The sequence below is a fragment of the Oncorhynchus mykiss genome, chromosome 23 (genome assembly GCF_013265735.2).
Source record: "Oncorhynchus mykiss isolate Arlee chromosome 23, USDA_OmykA_1.1, whole genome shotgun sequence".
Classification (NCBI taxonomy): Eukaryota; Metazoa; Chordata; class Actinopteri; order Salmoniformes; family Salmonidae; genus Oncorhynchus; species Oncorhynchus mykiss.
Window position 1 is genome coordinate 14,312,199 of NC_048587.1, and position 16,471 is coordinate 14,328,669.

Here is a 16,471-nt window from a genome sequence, read left to right on the forward strand (position 1 = left end):
AAATGTTAGTATTATTTTGCTCTTAGTAGCCTACTCCCGAACGGTCACGTTGTACAGCGCCTGACTGTTTACTTTTTTTTGGAATAGAAACACCAAATTAATTAAGCTACGTTTCTTAAAATCAATCCCATGTACTATGTTCTTACAATAAAGGTTTTAAATTCTCTAGTACAGCCAATATAATAAATTGTCAAATGGTTCTCAAAGATGCCCTCTGGTGGTCAAACTAGCATTAATGGCAACAATGGCTGACACTTAAATAACGTGAAGCAACTTTTAAAGTAAGAACCACTGTAACTATCTGTAATAATTGTATTATTTTAAACCACCTAATGCACATCTGTATCTGTGTTACATTGCAAAGTATGTTTTAATGTATTTGTACTGCATTGTTTTCTCTCTCAAATTTTACAAATCATCAGCATGAAGGATACTGAATTATGTTTGAATTGTCATTCAAATAATGCTGTGTCTCTCTCAGATCTGCTAAGCACATGTTTGGCTCTGCTTGCCGCACAGCCACTGCCTCAGTGGTTGAGTAAGCTCCTTCATGGCTGGCCCTGTCCAGGGGTGACATTGGACAGGGCCACAGTGTCTCCCAACTCCCCTGTTTCAGTCCCCAGTAATTATTCTGCAATAGCTTGTGCCAGGGGTCTAGGGTCAACTTGTCTCATCTGGACCAGTATTCAAAAAGTGTTCACAGAGTGCTAAACTAGGATCAGTTTTTAATTTTAGATCCTAAAATAATTTTGCCTGGTGCAACCTGACCCTAGATCAGCACTTCTACTTATGTGGCCTATTTCCATATATGATTTACCTCAGTGTGTTACCTAAAAGGCTCAGACTTTTCTCTTTCCATCTACGTGGTCTGGCACCCGTGTCTCACTAAACCATGGTGTCTCACTAAACCATGGCTCTAGCGGACCTGCTCTCACTTGCAGTCAAAGTCAGGCCGCTGGTACTTTTCAGCCTGCATTTACCTAACAATGGCTAACTGTGAACTTGAACACCTTCCCACAAAGCAGCTGTTTTGATTTATGCAGAGTTTGATGATTCTGCTCTTCACAAGTCCTCACTGCCAGCACTAGCTATGGAAACAATTTCCCTAGTATAACACAAGGGTGTATACGCTGGTGTAACACTGTTAGTCAAAAAGCTGCATTGGATGCTTTGTGAATATTGGCCCTGGTGTAATGTGATATCTTAGGCATGCTCCCATTGACATGGAGGGGGGCATCCTGCCCTTCGGTTACATCGTCATCCAGTTCTTCTTAATTCTCAACAGCATCTGGTAAGAACAAGGGTCCAGTGCTGCTTTTCGACTCATACACTAGTGTAACACTGATGTTTAGACCCATATGTTATACTAGGGAAATAGTTTCCGTAGCCAAGGCTGGCACCGAGGACTTGTGAAGAGCAGAATCAACAACCTCGGCATAATCAAGATTGATTTAAGCAGCTGTTTTGTGAGAAGGTATTAAAGTTCACTTTTAGCCATTGTTATGTAAACGCCAGCTGAAAAGTACCACTGGCTTGACTTTGGCCCAAGTGACAGCAGGTCTGCTGGAGCCATAGCCCAGTGACACAGGGGTGCCAGCCTGCGTAGATGGAAACAAAAGTCTGAGCCTCTTGGGTAGAACTCGAGTTAAATCCTGGATGGAAATGTGCCACGAGTAGGAGTGCTGATCTAGGGTCAGGTTCCACCAGTCAATATGATCTACAATTAAACACTGATCCTAGATCAGCACTCCTACTCTAAGACACTTTGTGAATACGGGTCTGGATAAGAGAAGTTGACCCTATTTCCCCCCCCCCCCCCCCCCCCGGCACAAACTATTGCAGAATAATTACTGGGAATTGAGACAGAGGGGTTGGGAGACAGCATGGCCCTGTCCAATGTCACCTCTGGACACAGCCAGCCAGGAAGGAGCTTACCCAACCACTCTGAGGCAGTGGCTGTATGGCTAGCAGAGGTGTGCTTAGCAGATATGAAACAGAGGCACAACATTATTTGAGTGACAATTCAGTCCACATGACAGAATTCAGTGTTCTTCATGCTGATGATTTGAGACAGATAGTAATGTAGTACAAATATATTTAAACATACTATGGAATGAAACACGGATACAGATGATGTGCATGAGTTTGTCAAACGGGTAGGCCTACCACGTTTTTGAATAGGAAGAATTAGGCTCTGATTCTATGATTAGGCCCATACAAGATGTTCATGCGTGTATGCACATAGAGTACCCGTCAAAAGTTTGTACACACCTACTCATTCAAGGGTTTTTCTTAAGTTTTACTATTTGCTACATTGTGGATTGATAGTGAAGACATCAAAACTATGAAATAACACATATGGAATAATGTAGTAACCAATGTTAAACAAATCAAAATATATTTAAGATTCTTCAAAGTAGCCACCCTTTTCCTTGATGACTGCTTTGCACACTCTTGGAGTTCTCTCAACCAGCTTCGTGAGGAATGCATTTCAATTAACAAGTGTGCCTTGTGAAGTTGTGGAATTTATATCGTTCTTAATGCGTTTGAGCCAATCAGTTGTGTTGTGACAAGGTAGTGGTGGTATACAGAAGATAACCCTATTTGGTAAAAGACCACGTCCATAGTATGGCAAAAGCAGATAAGCAGAGAAACGTCAGTCCATCATTACTTTAAGACATGAAAGTCAGTCAATGTGGAAAATTTCAAGGACTTGAAAGTTTCTTCAAGTGCAGTCGCAAAAACCGTGAAGCCACAGCTCTCATGAGGACCGCCATAGGAAATGAAGACTCAGTTGCGTCTGCTGCAGAGGATAAGTCCATTAGAGTTACCAGCCTCAGAAATTGCAGCCAAAATAAATGCTTCAGAGTTCAAGTAACAGATGCATCGACTGTTCAGAGGAGACTGTGTGAATCAGGCCTTCATGGTTGAATTGCTGCAAAGAAACCACCACTAAAGGACACCAATAAAAATACTAAACACTATCAGTGGACATTAAACTGGTGGAAATCTGTCCTTTGGTCTGATTAGTCCAAATTTGAGATTTTTGGTTCCAACCTCCTGGTCTTTGTGAAACACAGAGTAGGTGAATGGATGATCTCCGCATGTGTGGTTCCTACTGTGAAGCATGGAGGAGGTGTGATTGTGTGGGGGTGCTTTGCTGGTGACATTGTCTGTGATTTATTTAGAATTCAAGGCACACTTAACCAGCATGGCTACCACAGCATTCTGCAGCGACACACAGTCCCACTAAGCACAAACCAGATGGGATGATCATTTGTTTTTCAACGGGACAATGACACAACACACCTCCAGGCTGTGTAAGGGCTGTTTGACCAAGGAGAGTGATGGAGTGCTTTAAGAGTCATCTTAAAAATTACTCTGATAGAATTAATGCGAATTGACTTGCCTGGCCTTCCTGGCAGCAAAAGCATGCACTGCTTCTTGGAAGTTGATTTTGTAATGCACGGCTCTCCCATCTTGTGGTGCTAAAGGATTTCACTGTGAAATTGTTTCATGCTATCTTTCACGTTCCCTTTCAGCACATCCCAGCGGTGTGTAGGTCTGGATAAAAAATGTGGTAACTCAGCCACCGCCAAGGTGTTTAAGGTGTTCAAGCAACACGATGCTGCATCAGAGAGAACCAGGTTCAGCGAGTGCGCGCTGCATTGGCTGAAAAAAGGCCCTCGGATTGATATCCTGCAGCAGCAGCACCAATGTCATCGGGACGTGGAGCGACAAATCTGAGTCTGAGTCCCAGATAGTAGGTTTTCTGCTGGCATTGTTTGGATGTGTGGCTTGGCCTGGTGCGACCAACTGTTCTTGTCCACCCAGAGAGCTGTCATCATCAGTGGAAGTGGATGGCTAGGACTCCTCCGGTTTGCTGCGAGAACCATTGAACGGTGGCTCGTCCGTCTTGGAGATTGAACGGCCTGTCCTCGGAGTCATGTTGTTCTCCACACTGGCTGAGGAACATTACTGCATGCAGCGAATCACTTTGGTTTAAAGAGTGTGCCTCTTTTCTCATTAGTTAAAAAGTATATATATTCGCTTCCTGATTTAGTTTTTGTCTCTTAGACATGGTAGCTAATTTGGTTGCAAATCTCTATAGCTTACTATTAACAGATATTATTTCCACTAGTAGCTAGCTAACGTTAACAGGCTATGCTAGGCTACTGCCTTAATCAATAATCATCTTCCTCACACACAAACATTAAAAGACAATACAATACAATAGTTTAATTGGTAGATTTATTTTTATTAATGTTTCATAATAGGATAATCTCATTAAAACACACAACCATAGCTACCAAGGATAATGGGAAGGAACATCGAGGGAAGCGGGAATGGGGTGATGGCGAGAACTGCAGCAACGGCTATGAGCAGGCGGTGTAGTAGCCAATCAGAAGCGCCGGAGGGCGGCAGCCAATTTCCAAAATGCCGCCCCAAATTCAAATGCCGCCATAAGCAATTGCCTAGTCTTGCCTAATGGGAGGGCCGGCCCTGAGATGGACATTTTCAGAAAAAGCAGTTCACATAGCAAGCCGATATTAATGAATATCATTGCATTGGTTCGACATTGAAATCTCACTAGCTAATCAAGATAGAATCTGAGAGATCTCACCTTTTTATCTCTGTAGCAGGTAACTCTGTCTCATCTCGTCTGGGCACTGCCTCAGCCAGATGAAGCAACTGCACATCTCACGTTCTTGCCATCCCCTCTTGTCTTGATTCTACAGGGAGCTAGCCTGTTCTCCTCAGAACATTATTAGCAAGCTAGCTAACATTGATCTCAGCTTGCTAACTAGACACTTTTCTAAATTAATGTTAGACTCAACCAAATGACAAGTACATAGCTAGACCTATTGCTCTGTTCCACAACATAAGAACCAATAGATAGACTAACCTGAAAGCTCTAATGCTAGCCAGCCGTGTAACGGTCATGCTATGTGGAAACGCTCACTTTAATTCTTCCCTTCGTCTTCCTCACTAATGCCTTGTTGTAGCTTTCAAATTCTGTCAATATCATTGAGCTAGCTAGTCATTTTTACAAATTCTATCCATATTTAGCACAGCGTGCTTCCAGACTGGAACCCTATGAAACGTAAAAACACCTCACTTGATTGGTCAGAAGAAAATGCCCTGTCCACTAGAGCTCGCATATTTCTCTGCTCCTTTCTTGCAGAATTTTTTTTTTTAAATGTGGACTCGCGTGTATTGTGTTGGGAAGAAAATTACAATCATCACTTTGAAATGAAAATTAGGGGCTAAATTCAATCCATACCACATTGCTGTATTGACGCAGTAGCTATTTTTCCACTGGTCAAATTAACTCAGATTGGTTTTGGGAACTGTATAAAAACCTCCAACTACTACCACTGTAACCCCTCTCACAGGTATGCTTTCACTTTTAAGAATCAGAAGTGTGTGGGCACGGGATGAATATTGTGAATAAAGGGTTAAAAAAAATCCCCTTGTGGGATTAGAACTCACAACCAACTATAACCCAATTTGTTTAGTGGATTGGGCCACCATCAGTCATAGCAGTGAAGGGGGGGGGGGAGAATAAGGCCTGTTGCAATGATCACCATTGTCATCTATTTATTGTTATGTTGCAACGAATATAAATGTATATAATCAACATATCCTGCATGTTTTTTGTTGTTGTTGCGTAAAACACAAACAGTAAGCAAAAATGTTGAACTTGGTGATGTGGAAATGTGCCTTAATGCCTTTTTAAATTGTATGTAACGTCAGTAAGGCGTTAAGGCGCGCTGTCACCTGCTTTCATAGTAAGTCTTGAGGCGGTACCACCCAGCACATCTAGAAGTGTATTACCAAACCCCTCCCTTGAAATAACGTAGAGGCGCCTCTTACATCCCAATTTCAATGGTAGAGTTGAACCACTATGGGCAAAAAGAGCAAGATTTACTACTAACGCGGAGCGTTGGTAAAATCACTGGGGAAGCCAAGCCAGAAAAAAAGCCATAGTACAAGCTATGTGTTCATATGCCTTGACACTGTGATATACAGGCCTAAGGTGGAGACAATAAGAAGACACAGTGGCAGAATAAATTCAACCACACATTTGTTTCATTACAAAACTGGAGAGAAACATCTGTCTGGTGAAGCCCACAAAACATTTTGCATGTAACAAACAGTTGCTTGACCATGCTGGAGGTCAAGTAAGGTAATGTTTCCAACACTTTTGGACTACTAAACAACTATTGCTTAGTCTAATACAGTGACAACTAAAAGATACCCAAAACAATTTAGTCCAATCAACATAAGTTCAAGTACGGAGAATTATGCTAGAACCACAAGTCCAAATCCGTATCTCCATCCATGGCTAATTTAGGAAAGGGACAATTTTTTTCTAGCTAGCCACCGGTAGACAAAGACACAACGAGATGCAACAATTCACGTTTTTTTCTGTTAATGACTTTTGACTTCTGATATGATGTCATTGGTTTGAATCCAAACTGGCTTCCCTTGACAGTTTCTTTTTTTTGTGCGCCAGGACCATTCACAGCTGAATTCACACTCCGTTTGCCCCAACGCTGATTGGCTGTTATTTTCTTTATTTTTTTATCAAGGGAGGTCAAATGCTCGCTGGCTTCCCTTGAATTCAATGCTATGGATGGCAACAATGTCATACTCTTTTTGGCCCGACAGCATCAGATAGATATGCTACACATACTGAGCCAGAGGGGTGCTGTTTCGTTAGCCTGGATGCTTTCTCCAGTGGGGTACATTCAGCCTCTTGCAAATTGAAAGAAATGTATGAAACACAGATAGACGAAATACATTATTTTGTATGTTTCTTTTGTTTTTCTTGGTCAATTTTTTTTGGAGAAGCCTGGCTTCCCTTGGCATTCATGAATACACGCCACTGTGTTTACATGACCTTTGGCTGTTTTGAAAACTGTAGGAGATCTACTCAAGGCAAATGCTGACACCTGTTATGAACGCCATGTTACTGCATTTCCATGCTTATGCTTATTTGTGAGCAGTGTAGATTTACTTTGAGACAAAGTTTAATTCATTCAGCCAACCAACCCTTGTGGTGATTTAGCACAAATACTTTTGGATACTTCTTATACACTACCACAGAAAGACATCTTTAAGTTGTACCTAAGAAGGTGCACTAAACTTTTACTGTCATTTATAGAGGATGTAGTTTATTTTGGGTGTATATACTGTAAACCACAAATGTTCTTAAATAATGATATTATTGAAATCATCATTTAGAGTACACTATACTGTATATGCAAAAGTATGTGGACACGCCTTCAAATTAGTGACATTCTAGACGGTTCTGTGCTTCCAACTTTGTGGCAGCTGTTTGGGGAAGGCCCTTTCCTGTTTCAGCTTGGGAGTGCCCCTGTGCACGGAGGTCCATACAGAAATGTTTTGTAGAGATCGGTGTGTAAGAACTTGACTGGCTTGCAGAGCCCTGACCTCAACACCTTTGGGATGAACTGGAATGCTGACTGTGAGCCAGGCCTAATCATGTATATGTATTTTAATCCTTTGGAGCTCAATTTATGTAAAAATAGAGGTGACTTTTGACTCCCTAAAATTGGTATTGAACCCAAAAATCACATATCGGTCGGGATCTATTCTAGACCATGCATTAGATATAGCTGGCTGGCTGGTTTGAGTAATTAGTGGGAGTTGGGTTCCTGTGGAACAGGAAACCTGTGGCTTCTCCCTCTGTGCCACCTAGGATGATGAATAATAGGATCGAACCATGAGCTACACTGGCTCAGGCTCTCCGTGATAATGCTATGAGGTAATAAGCCACAGTCTCTGCAGCCACTGACAAACTGTAAAATGAGATCACAGAAGATCAGAGCAACGCCACGTGTGTGATAGTCGTAGGTAGGCATAGCTAAATGATTGCAGATGTAAAGCATGCAGGTGTTAATGGGCATTCTGATTTCATGTCTTTGTCAAAATAAAAAATAAATGGTAAGTGTATTCAATATCTTGTTTTATTCAGCCAACTGCAATGTGACCTCTTACTTAGTTCTGGACTAAATATATTGCCAGTCTCTTGTCTGTAATCTGTCGGTATTCCGTTTCTATCTCCAATAGTCCAATATTTTTAGTTAAAGGCTCTGCCAGATGCTGAGATACTGTGCCGGGCTGGCTGTGTGATGAATGAAAACCTGAAGATATGCATCAAGCCTTGAATAAAGCAATGCGGCTCAGCGGGATGTGAAACAATGGCTCATTCCAGGTGGCGGTGTGCTGAGGGAAGTGAGGGGAATTGGATAAGACAGGAAGGTCGCCTGGCTGCCTGGCTGTTAGCATTGGACTTGGCAGCTCTCTGCCATGGAAGCGCTGACAGGCAGGCGTGCCTGTCACAGCGCGTAAGTGGCTCCCTGCGCAGACATTCACAGTAGAGCACCTTTTCTTTATCCACAGTGCTTCTGGGATGGTCCAGCCCCCAGGGCTGCATCCCCTATAGCCCTAGCCCCCATACCTAGTCCATGCCCCAGCCCTCATACTTGACCCCGGCCCCAGACCTTATACCAAGCCCTCAACTTCACATCTTGGCCGAGCCCCCAGCCTTATTCCCATACCCACAGCTACCTAGCCCCTGCTCTATCCCCATCCTTAGCCCCATACCCAGCCCCATACTTAACATCCACAGCCCCCTGGACCCCCTGGCCAGAGATTAGAGCTTTATGGCGGTCCAGGTATCACTCCCTTCAGTCTGCAATGGGAAGACCTGATTAGAGAGCGGGGGAGGCTGGTAGTGGCACCGTGGGAACAGACAACCCTCTGGGAAGTGGGGAACAGATTTGTCCTCTGCTGTTTAGGGAGTGGGAGGCTTCATCCAGAGTGAGCTGTGACTACTGTTGTTCCTTAGCAATAGATTTATGTTTATTCAATCATGGTAGTGGTTGATTTAATATTGGGAAACAGCAAAGTGGAAATAATAAAGTAATATTTATAGAGCCTTACCATGACCTTTTTGTTTTTTGTTGGATGTTTATGCAGCAGAGCAGTTATTTTGACTGTCATGGAGAAATGTTTTCCTCGTAACTATTTGAGATGACTTTTAAGGTCAGAAGGATTCAACTGTTCAGTATATCCAGTATTTTAAATCCTAGTCCTACCTTTAGTTGTATCTTGACTCTTCAGATTAACTTTAGACTCATGCGGGGATGGAGAAATCGTTTTAGATTCAACGAGGGTATGTACTGGAGTTGTGCATCTTACATTACTTCAGGAAGTCTACTCTCAACAACCCACTTCAATGCCCAGGGTACTTAGCGTTAGAACTAAGGCTACGGAAACCCACTAGAACATAAATACTTTGTCCCAATACATAACGTCCTTCACTTGGCCTTGCTTTTGATCTTGCTTCACGTGTATGGAAAATCTAAGTTATCCAGAACTGAAAACTCCTCTTATTTCTACAGCCACACTGTCCTTAAAACCTACCTCTGCTGTTTGGATTGAAATGTTCCAGGGCGGATATTAACTGTATTGATTTGAGTGAGGATTATGACCCGGTAAAACAAGATGAAGTAGTGTGACCTCTGTTTTGTCCCCGAGTCACGCTCTCACATATCTGGCACACATTTTGTAATGAGCAAAAAAAGTATATTCCTGTGAAATGACAGCATAGAATTAAACGTAAGTGATTCTTAATATGGGAAGGAGAGATCTGAGAGGGAGATAGAAGGACAAAATGAGAGACGAATAATGATAACCGAAGGAGACGAAACACTTGAGTCAGACATACATTCTATGAATTACTAGAAAGCTTTGTCAGGTAAAATAAGAAAGTGCTTTGGGCCTATGCTAGCTATTCAGATGGGAAAATCTAAGTCCATTTCTTTTCTTTTCTTGTCTTCTGTCTCTCCAGATGTGCTTCGGACTGGCTGTGGTTTCTCCTCCTCATCCTCCTTCTGATGTTCAATGGCAGATGAAAACCGCTCCCTTCTCCTTTGCTGTCATCTTTTGATCTCCGAGAGATGGCTCTGATCCACAGCTAAACAACAGGACATCTCTCTCTGATCTCCTCCCTCTCTGACCATCTTCTCATCACCCTCCCTCACCATGGCCTGCTTGCTGGTAGCAGTGTTCCTCCTGGTTCTCCAGGCATATGCTGCCCCACCAGATTTTGTTCAGAGTTTGGATCTAGGCCCTGGACTCACAGCTAATGACACTCTGTCTCCACCCCTGGGGACTAGTAAATGTGCCCCCCACAGCATCATCATTGGGGTGCGTAAAGGCGGCACACGAGCCCTGCTGGAAATGCTAGACATCCACCCTGAGGTCGCTGCCGCTGCCACAGAGGTGCACTTTTTCGACTGGGACGAGAACTACGCTAAGGGATTTGACTGGTACCGTGAGCTGATGCCATATTCCTACCCACACCAGATCACAGTGGAGAAGACACCAGGCTACTTCACCTCTGCCTTGGCGCCAAAACGCATCCGTGCCATGAACTCCTCCATCAAGCTGCTGCTGATCTTGCGGGACCCAACTGAACGTGTCATCTCAGACTACACCCAGGTCTACTTCAACCGCCTGGAGAACCACAAGCCAGTGCAGGCCATTGAGAACCTGCTGGTGCGCAGCGGAGCCCTCAATACCCGCTATAAGGCCATCCAGCGGAGCCTCTACGACATGCACATGAGCAACTGGTTGCGCTATTTCCCCCTAGAGCAGATCCACATCGTGGATGGGGATACTTTGATCCGGGACCCGTTGCCTGAGCTACAGAAGGTGGAGCGTTTTCTCAACCTGCCCCCCAGGATAATGTCCTCCAACTTCTACTTCAACCAGACCAAGGGGTTCTACTGCATCCGGAGTGAAGGGCGAGAGCGCTGCCTGCACGAGTCCAAAGGGCGTCCCCACCCTGCCGTCAACGGTACCGTGCTGCAGCAGCTACGCTCCTACCTCCGGGAGCACAACCATAACTTCTACCGGCTGGTGAAGCGCTCCTTTGACTGGCAGTAAGGCAGTTCACCCCTCTACCTATGAGGACTAGTTCCCCCTGGCCCACATATGACTGTTCAATGACTGACTGACCAGTGTTATAGGGGGAGAAGCACTTTACGAACTCTGACACCCAAACACCCCTGTCGCCTTTTACTCTGCTCTGGTGTCAGCAGAGCAGTTCCACATTTACGAAGCAAGAACTTACAAACTAACATGGAAAAATCCCCAAGATTGAAGTCATTCTCTGTACTGTACCTGCCAAAAGTGAAGTGATGCGGATTGTGGAAAAACTCATTTGTGAACCTGATTTTAACTTTTGTTTGATATTACTGTACTTGATAATAAATAGTTTTGCTTTAAAAATGTAACGCTGGAATGGAATCTTTTTCTCCCTTGGTTCTTTGTGCTGCTCTCCAGCTCCTAACCTGAGTTATTTAGAGAGCATGCTAAGGTAGACTGAGGCATTAGGCTAAGAGTTTGATTCGCTGCGGTGGAAGAAGGACATTAATGCAGGGAAATGGTTTCCCTCGAGCGACGCTTTAGTAGTACAGAAATCACTAATGGATTTTGACGTTGAAGGTAGTGCCTGCAGCAAAAGGGGCCGAATCACAAGAGTCAGCAAGCTGAAGTCAAAGAGCTCTTCCTGTATTTTACCACTGTTCAGTGTTCAACGGTTTGATTAGGCTGTAGAAGCAGCCAGTAAATCATATGCTTATTGTAGCAGTTCTCACAGGAGTTGTGCTGTATGTAAGATGCCGTTTCACCAGTGTGATTATTCAACATAAACAGCAGAGAAACACATTACTATTTTCATCATGATTATCTCTGGTTATTATGGATGGATACTTTGTGTTTTCTTAGAACCTTTCTGTCAGATCACTTGCCATTCCATGCCACAGAGAATCGGCACATTTCAGATTGCCACAGGTCATGTTTCCTCATTGATTAGGCTTTAAACAGCAGCCAAGGCTGCCTGTCTGGAGAGACGACTGGTGCTTATGTGATCTCCCTTCTGTCTGGTGGCTCTGTCAGATGCTAAAAGAGTGCTCCCGTTCTCCAGGGGGGGACAGACATCAATGCTGCCGGCTTTATCCCTTGCCAGCAGTAGGGGTGTGTTGGTCTGTCCATACTAAAATATGAAGTTCGATACAAGCAATGTTTTTCACACTCTGTCTTACCGTATCCTATTTACTGATACTGTATTATGTTTTATTGATGTCTCATAGTAGTTTATTCAACCATACTTTTGTTCTACGGCTCCATCCAGCACAGGCTATCAGAATACTCTATACACTCAGAGGTAGCACTTTACTTTAATTATAGTGTCATAACATCTAATAAGGTCATAACCATGTCATAAGAGCTGACATAACTTGTCATAACACTGTCATACCACGTACATTTAGACCTGTTACATGTATTGAGTTATTTTATGGCTAGTTACATACACCTACATAAGGGTGTCAAAACCCACCACTCAAGGCAAACCATTAGCCATATTATTACCATTGCAGTTGCACACACATTGGTGTCAGAATTGTACCTACCCAATGCTCTGTTGCTGATGATTGGGATGAATGCAGGAGAAGTATTTGGGAGCAGGAAGACACCTTCTTTGTGACTGACAATGACTGACACAATAGTCCAAGGGCCACCTACCAAAACTGTGTTTTTCCATGACCCAAAAAACGGAACTGCAAAATTTTAACCACATTATGTAGATAATGTTATGAACAGTAACACTGTCTGATTCCAAACTTGTAAAAGTTGCACTTTTTTTTTATTTTTTTTATCAAAGTCATGATATTAAGCATCGAAATAACAGCGCATTTTAGGTAGTTTCACCTTGGTTACTTCTGTTGTACGATTTGTGCGTTTTGATTTTCGAAACTACCTAAAAATGCGCTGTAATTTCGATGGTTAATATAAACGTTCCAACGTTGCATGTCGGTTACTTTTTGTTGTACACTGACGTACAGAACACAAAACGATTTGTGCGTTTTGATTTTCGTCCTTGCCTTTTTATCGGTCCTTCATTGATCCAGATGAGCCCCTAAACGAGGAAATATATTTGAACCATTTGCAGTGGTTTTCTCAGTTAATGAATAGAAGATGTTTTGGCAGATGTAATTAGCCTATGCCGTTTCACCAGTGTGATTATTCAACATAAACAGCAGAGAAACACATTACTATTTTCATCATGATTATCTCTGGTATCATCCTTGCTTTTGCCTGCCTGCCAAACTAAAGACAGCACAACGTTGCTAGCTAACACAGCGCTCAAAACATTCCCGACAGCTACAGAAAGCGCTGTTCTGGCATCTGAGAAAAAAACTATTTAGCACGTTTCAATAGCTTCTTATCGTGTATTATTTCAGGATTGGTCCGGTACATACAGTGGGCTCCAAGTATTTGGACAGTGAAAATGTTTTGTTGTTTTGGCGCTGTACTACGTCACTTTGGATTTGAAATCACACAATGATTATGAGGTTAATCTACACGTGAATTTTCACGTCTGTTGGATGCATTTGCTCTTTTGGTTGTTTCAGATTATTTTGTGCCTCATAGAAACTCATGGTAAATAATGTAGTGTGTCATTTGAGTCACTTTTTTTTCTAAAGAAGAATCCAGTATGTTTCTAAAAACCTCTATATTACTGTGGATGCGATCATGATTACGTATAGTCCTGAATGAATCGTGAATAATGATGAGAAAGTTAGACGCACAAATATCATACCCCCAAGACATGTTAACTTCTCACCACTACAATGACAGGGGAGGTTAGCATTTTTGGGGTGTATGATATTTGTGCGTCTAACTTCCTCTCATCATTATTCACAGTTTATTCAGGAGTATCCGTAGTCATGGTAAAATCCACATTAAACGTAGAAGTATTTAGAAACATATTCTACTCTTATTTACAATAAGAATAGAATGGATTTGAAATGACAAAGTGCTGGTGTACAGAGCCAAAACAACAAATATATTTTTGTCACTGCCACTCACTATATGTTGCTTTCTGCACGCATAGAGAATGGAATCTGTGTAAAAATTGTAACCAAGATGTAACCTAGCAACCTCAATGTTGCTAGGGGAATTACCCAAAATGCGGTATGATTTAGAAATGTTACCTTTGATTTATAATATTTAATTAATGTGCAAATTTGACAAGTTTTAAATCAGTGTTCATAAAATGATCTACATAATGATGAAACTTTGTGGATCGGTTTCCTGAAACATCGTTTCGGAAGCCTTTTTTAGTGGGTGGTGTTCATGTGGGTTTTGACCATAGAGATCCTATGAATTTTTTTTATTTATTTAACCTTTACTTAACTAGGCAAGTAAGTTAAGAACAAATTATTAATTAGCCTAGGAACAGTGGGTTAACAACCTTGTTCAGGGGCAGAACGACAGATTTTTAACTTGTCAGCTCAGGGATTCGATCTAGCAACCTTTCGGTTACTGGCCCAACGCACCAACCACTAGGCTACCTCCCAAACTATGTCATCAACAAACCCTCAAAGTTCCAGAATGAAGTGAAAAATGTCAGCCACATTGATCGAAGAGAAATCCAAACAAGTCGAATTGGAATGAATGGCAGTAGAGGCAGAATCCTGATTTGACTTATGCATGAAAATAAAAGGCATGTGATGTATCAGAAATGGTGTAATATAATTATTGTCAACCTAAAATATTGTCATATAATTATAAATACAGTTTATACAGGTTCTATACACGTTCTGTATAAATGGCCTCTAAAATATGTGTAAACAGACCATAAATATCAAAGTGTTTTCTTGTAAAGCTGTAAGTGCTATTATATGATACAATATCAGAACTTGTTGCATTTACAACTTGTTTTAAGTCCTATCAATCATCAACTGATTTCAGCCAGTGTATGGCTGTGGATTGACTGCATTGTTTGAGTGGAATGTTGGCATATTGGCAGTTCACTTGAAAAATGTATGGAGCTGGCTGGCTTGCTAGCTGGCTGGCTAACCAACATACAGTGCAGATAAATTCTTCAAATTCATTACTTTACACAATCTTATCACAGCACGGGCAAACCATGGTTGACCAACTCCCTGACAAAAATGGTTGATCTTTATCCCATAAGAAGGTTCATGTCCATTCTAGAATTCAAATTCCTAATTATATGGTTGTACACTCTTATGTAGGTGCCATAACAGTCAGTAAAATAATGCAATAATGTCACAATTCTAAATATGTGTAATGATAGTGTTATGACGATATTGACAAGTTATGTCAGCTGTTATGACTGTGTTATAAGGTGTTATGACGCATGCTCTTTTGTCTTAGAGGAGATGGTAGTGTTACTAAAGTAATTTATTACAGTAATGAGCCTTAGCTATTTAACTCAACTGATTTTCTACAAAAACAAATAACACAATACGAAATAGATCGTAGCTCGTTAGCGAGCTAAATAAAGAGATTTGGAAAAGTGGTCTTACCTCGCAGTAGTTTGCAGCATGCTCATACTACCTATATCAAGGTTGAGGTAAGACCACTTTTCCAAACATCAATAACCACGCATGGATCATGTTTAGTACTTCATCCAACAGTAATCGGTAAGATTGAAAGCTAAAACAACTCGTAAATAACCTGTAACTTTGATCACATGCATTTTACCGTTGTCTTTTGACTGCATGCGCCTCTCTCTCCATGCACCTCAGAACATGGCAACGAATTTGCCAAATTCTAGCAACGGACGCTAATCTAATCCCATTGTGATGCAGGGGGTGGACACATTTTGGCAAGTGGACACTATTTAGCGTGACAGGCCCAGGGCTGTTAATACCCTTTGTTTTGTATTCACTAGGGGGCATATAGGTCCTTCAATAATAACATGAGGCGACATGCTCTTTCGAGGGTTCTACCTTTATAAGTATGTGCAGGTTAAGAGGCTGTGACAGGGATGTGACCATTGCCAAGTCCTGCCCCATCCTGTGTGTGTCATGTGTCTGGTCACCTGCCAGAAAATCCCCATCCTTCCTTACAGGGATGTGCTGTCCAGGTCACAGAGCCATCTCAGCCGTGTGCACATGCTTCCAGACCATCCAGCACCCGCGCAGCACCCCCATTTCTGACTGTAGACACACACTCACTGTGTCACACTTAGGGAACATACACCGGTTCCAGAGTGTGAAGATCACTTTTAACAGACCATTTTTTTGTGATATCTCTGATGTGGACACCAAGGAACTTAACTCTCGACCCGCTCCACTACAGCCCCGTCGATGTTACTAAACTCAGCAAAAAAAGAAACGTCCCGTCCTCTCACTGTCAACTGCGTTTATTTTCAGCAAACTTAACATGTGGAAATATTTATGAACATACGATTCAACAACAAACATAAACTGAACAAGTTCCACAGATGTGACTAAAATAAATGGAATAATGTGTCCCTGAACAAGGGAGGGGGGGGGGGGGTCAAAATCAAAAGTAACAGTCAGTATCTGGTGTGGCCACCAGCTGCGTTAAG

The 16,471-nt window shown here is 42.3% G+C and overlaps 1 protein-coding gene across 1 annotated transcript in view; it reads left to right on the forward strand.

Annotated features, from left to right (window-relative positions):
• Window positions 1-11,336, forward strand: part of LOC110502311 (heparan sulfate glucosamine 3-O-sulfotransferase 1) — a 73,397-nt gene extending 62,061 nt beyond the window's left edge. The window contains exon 2 of the mRNA XM_021580245.2: window positions 9,887-11,336. Within this exon, the coding sequence (XP_021435920.1) occupies window positions 10,081-10,986 (906 nt within the window). The 5' untranslated portion in view covers window positions 9,887-10,080 and the 3' untranslated portion in view covers window positions 10,987-11,336. The remainder of the gene's footprint in view (window positions 1-9,886) is intronic.
• Window positions 11,337-16,471: the final 5,135 nt, after the last annotated feature.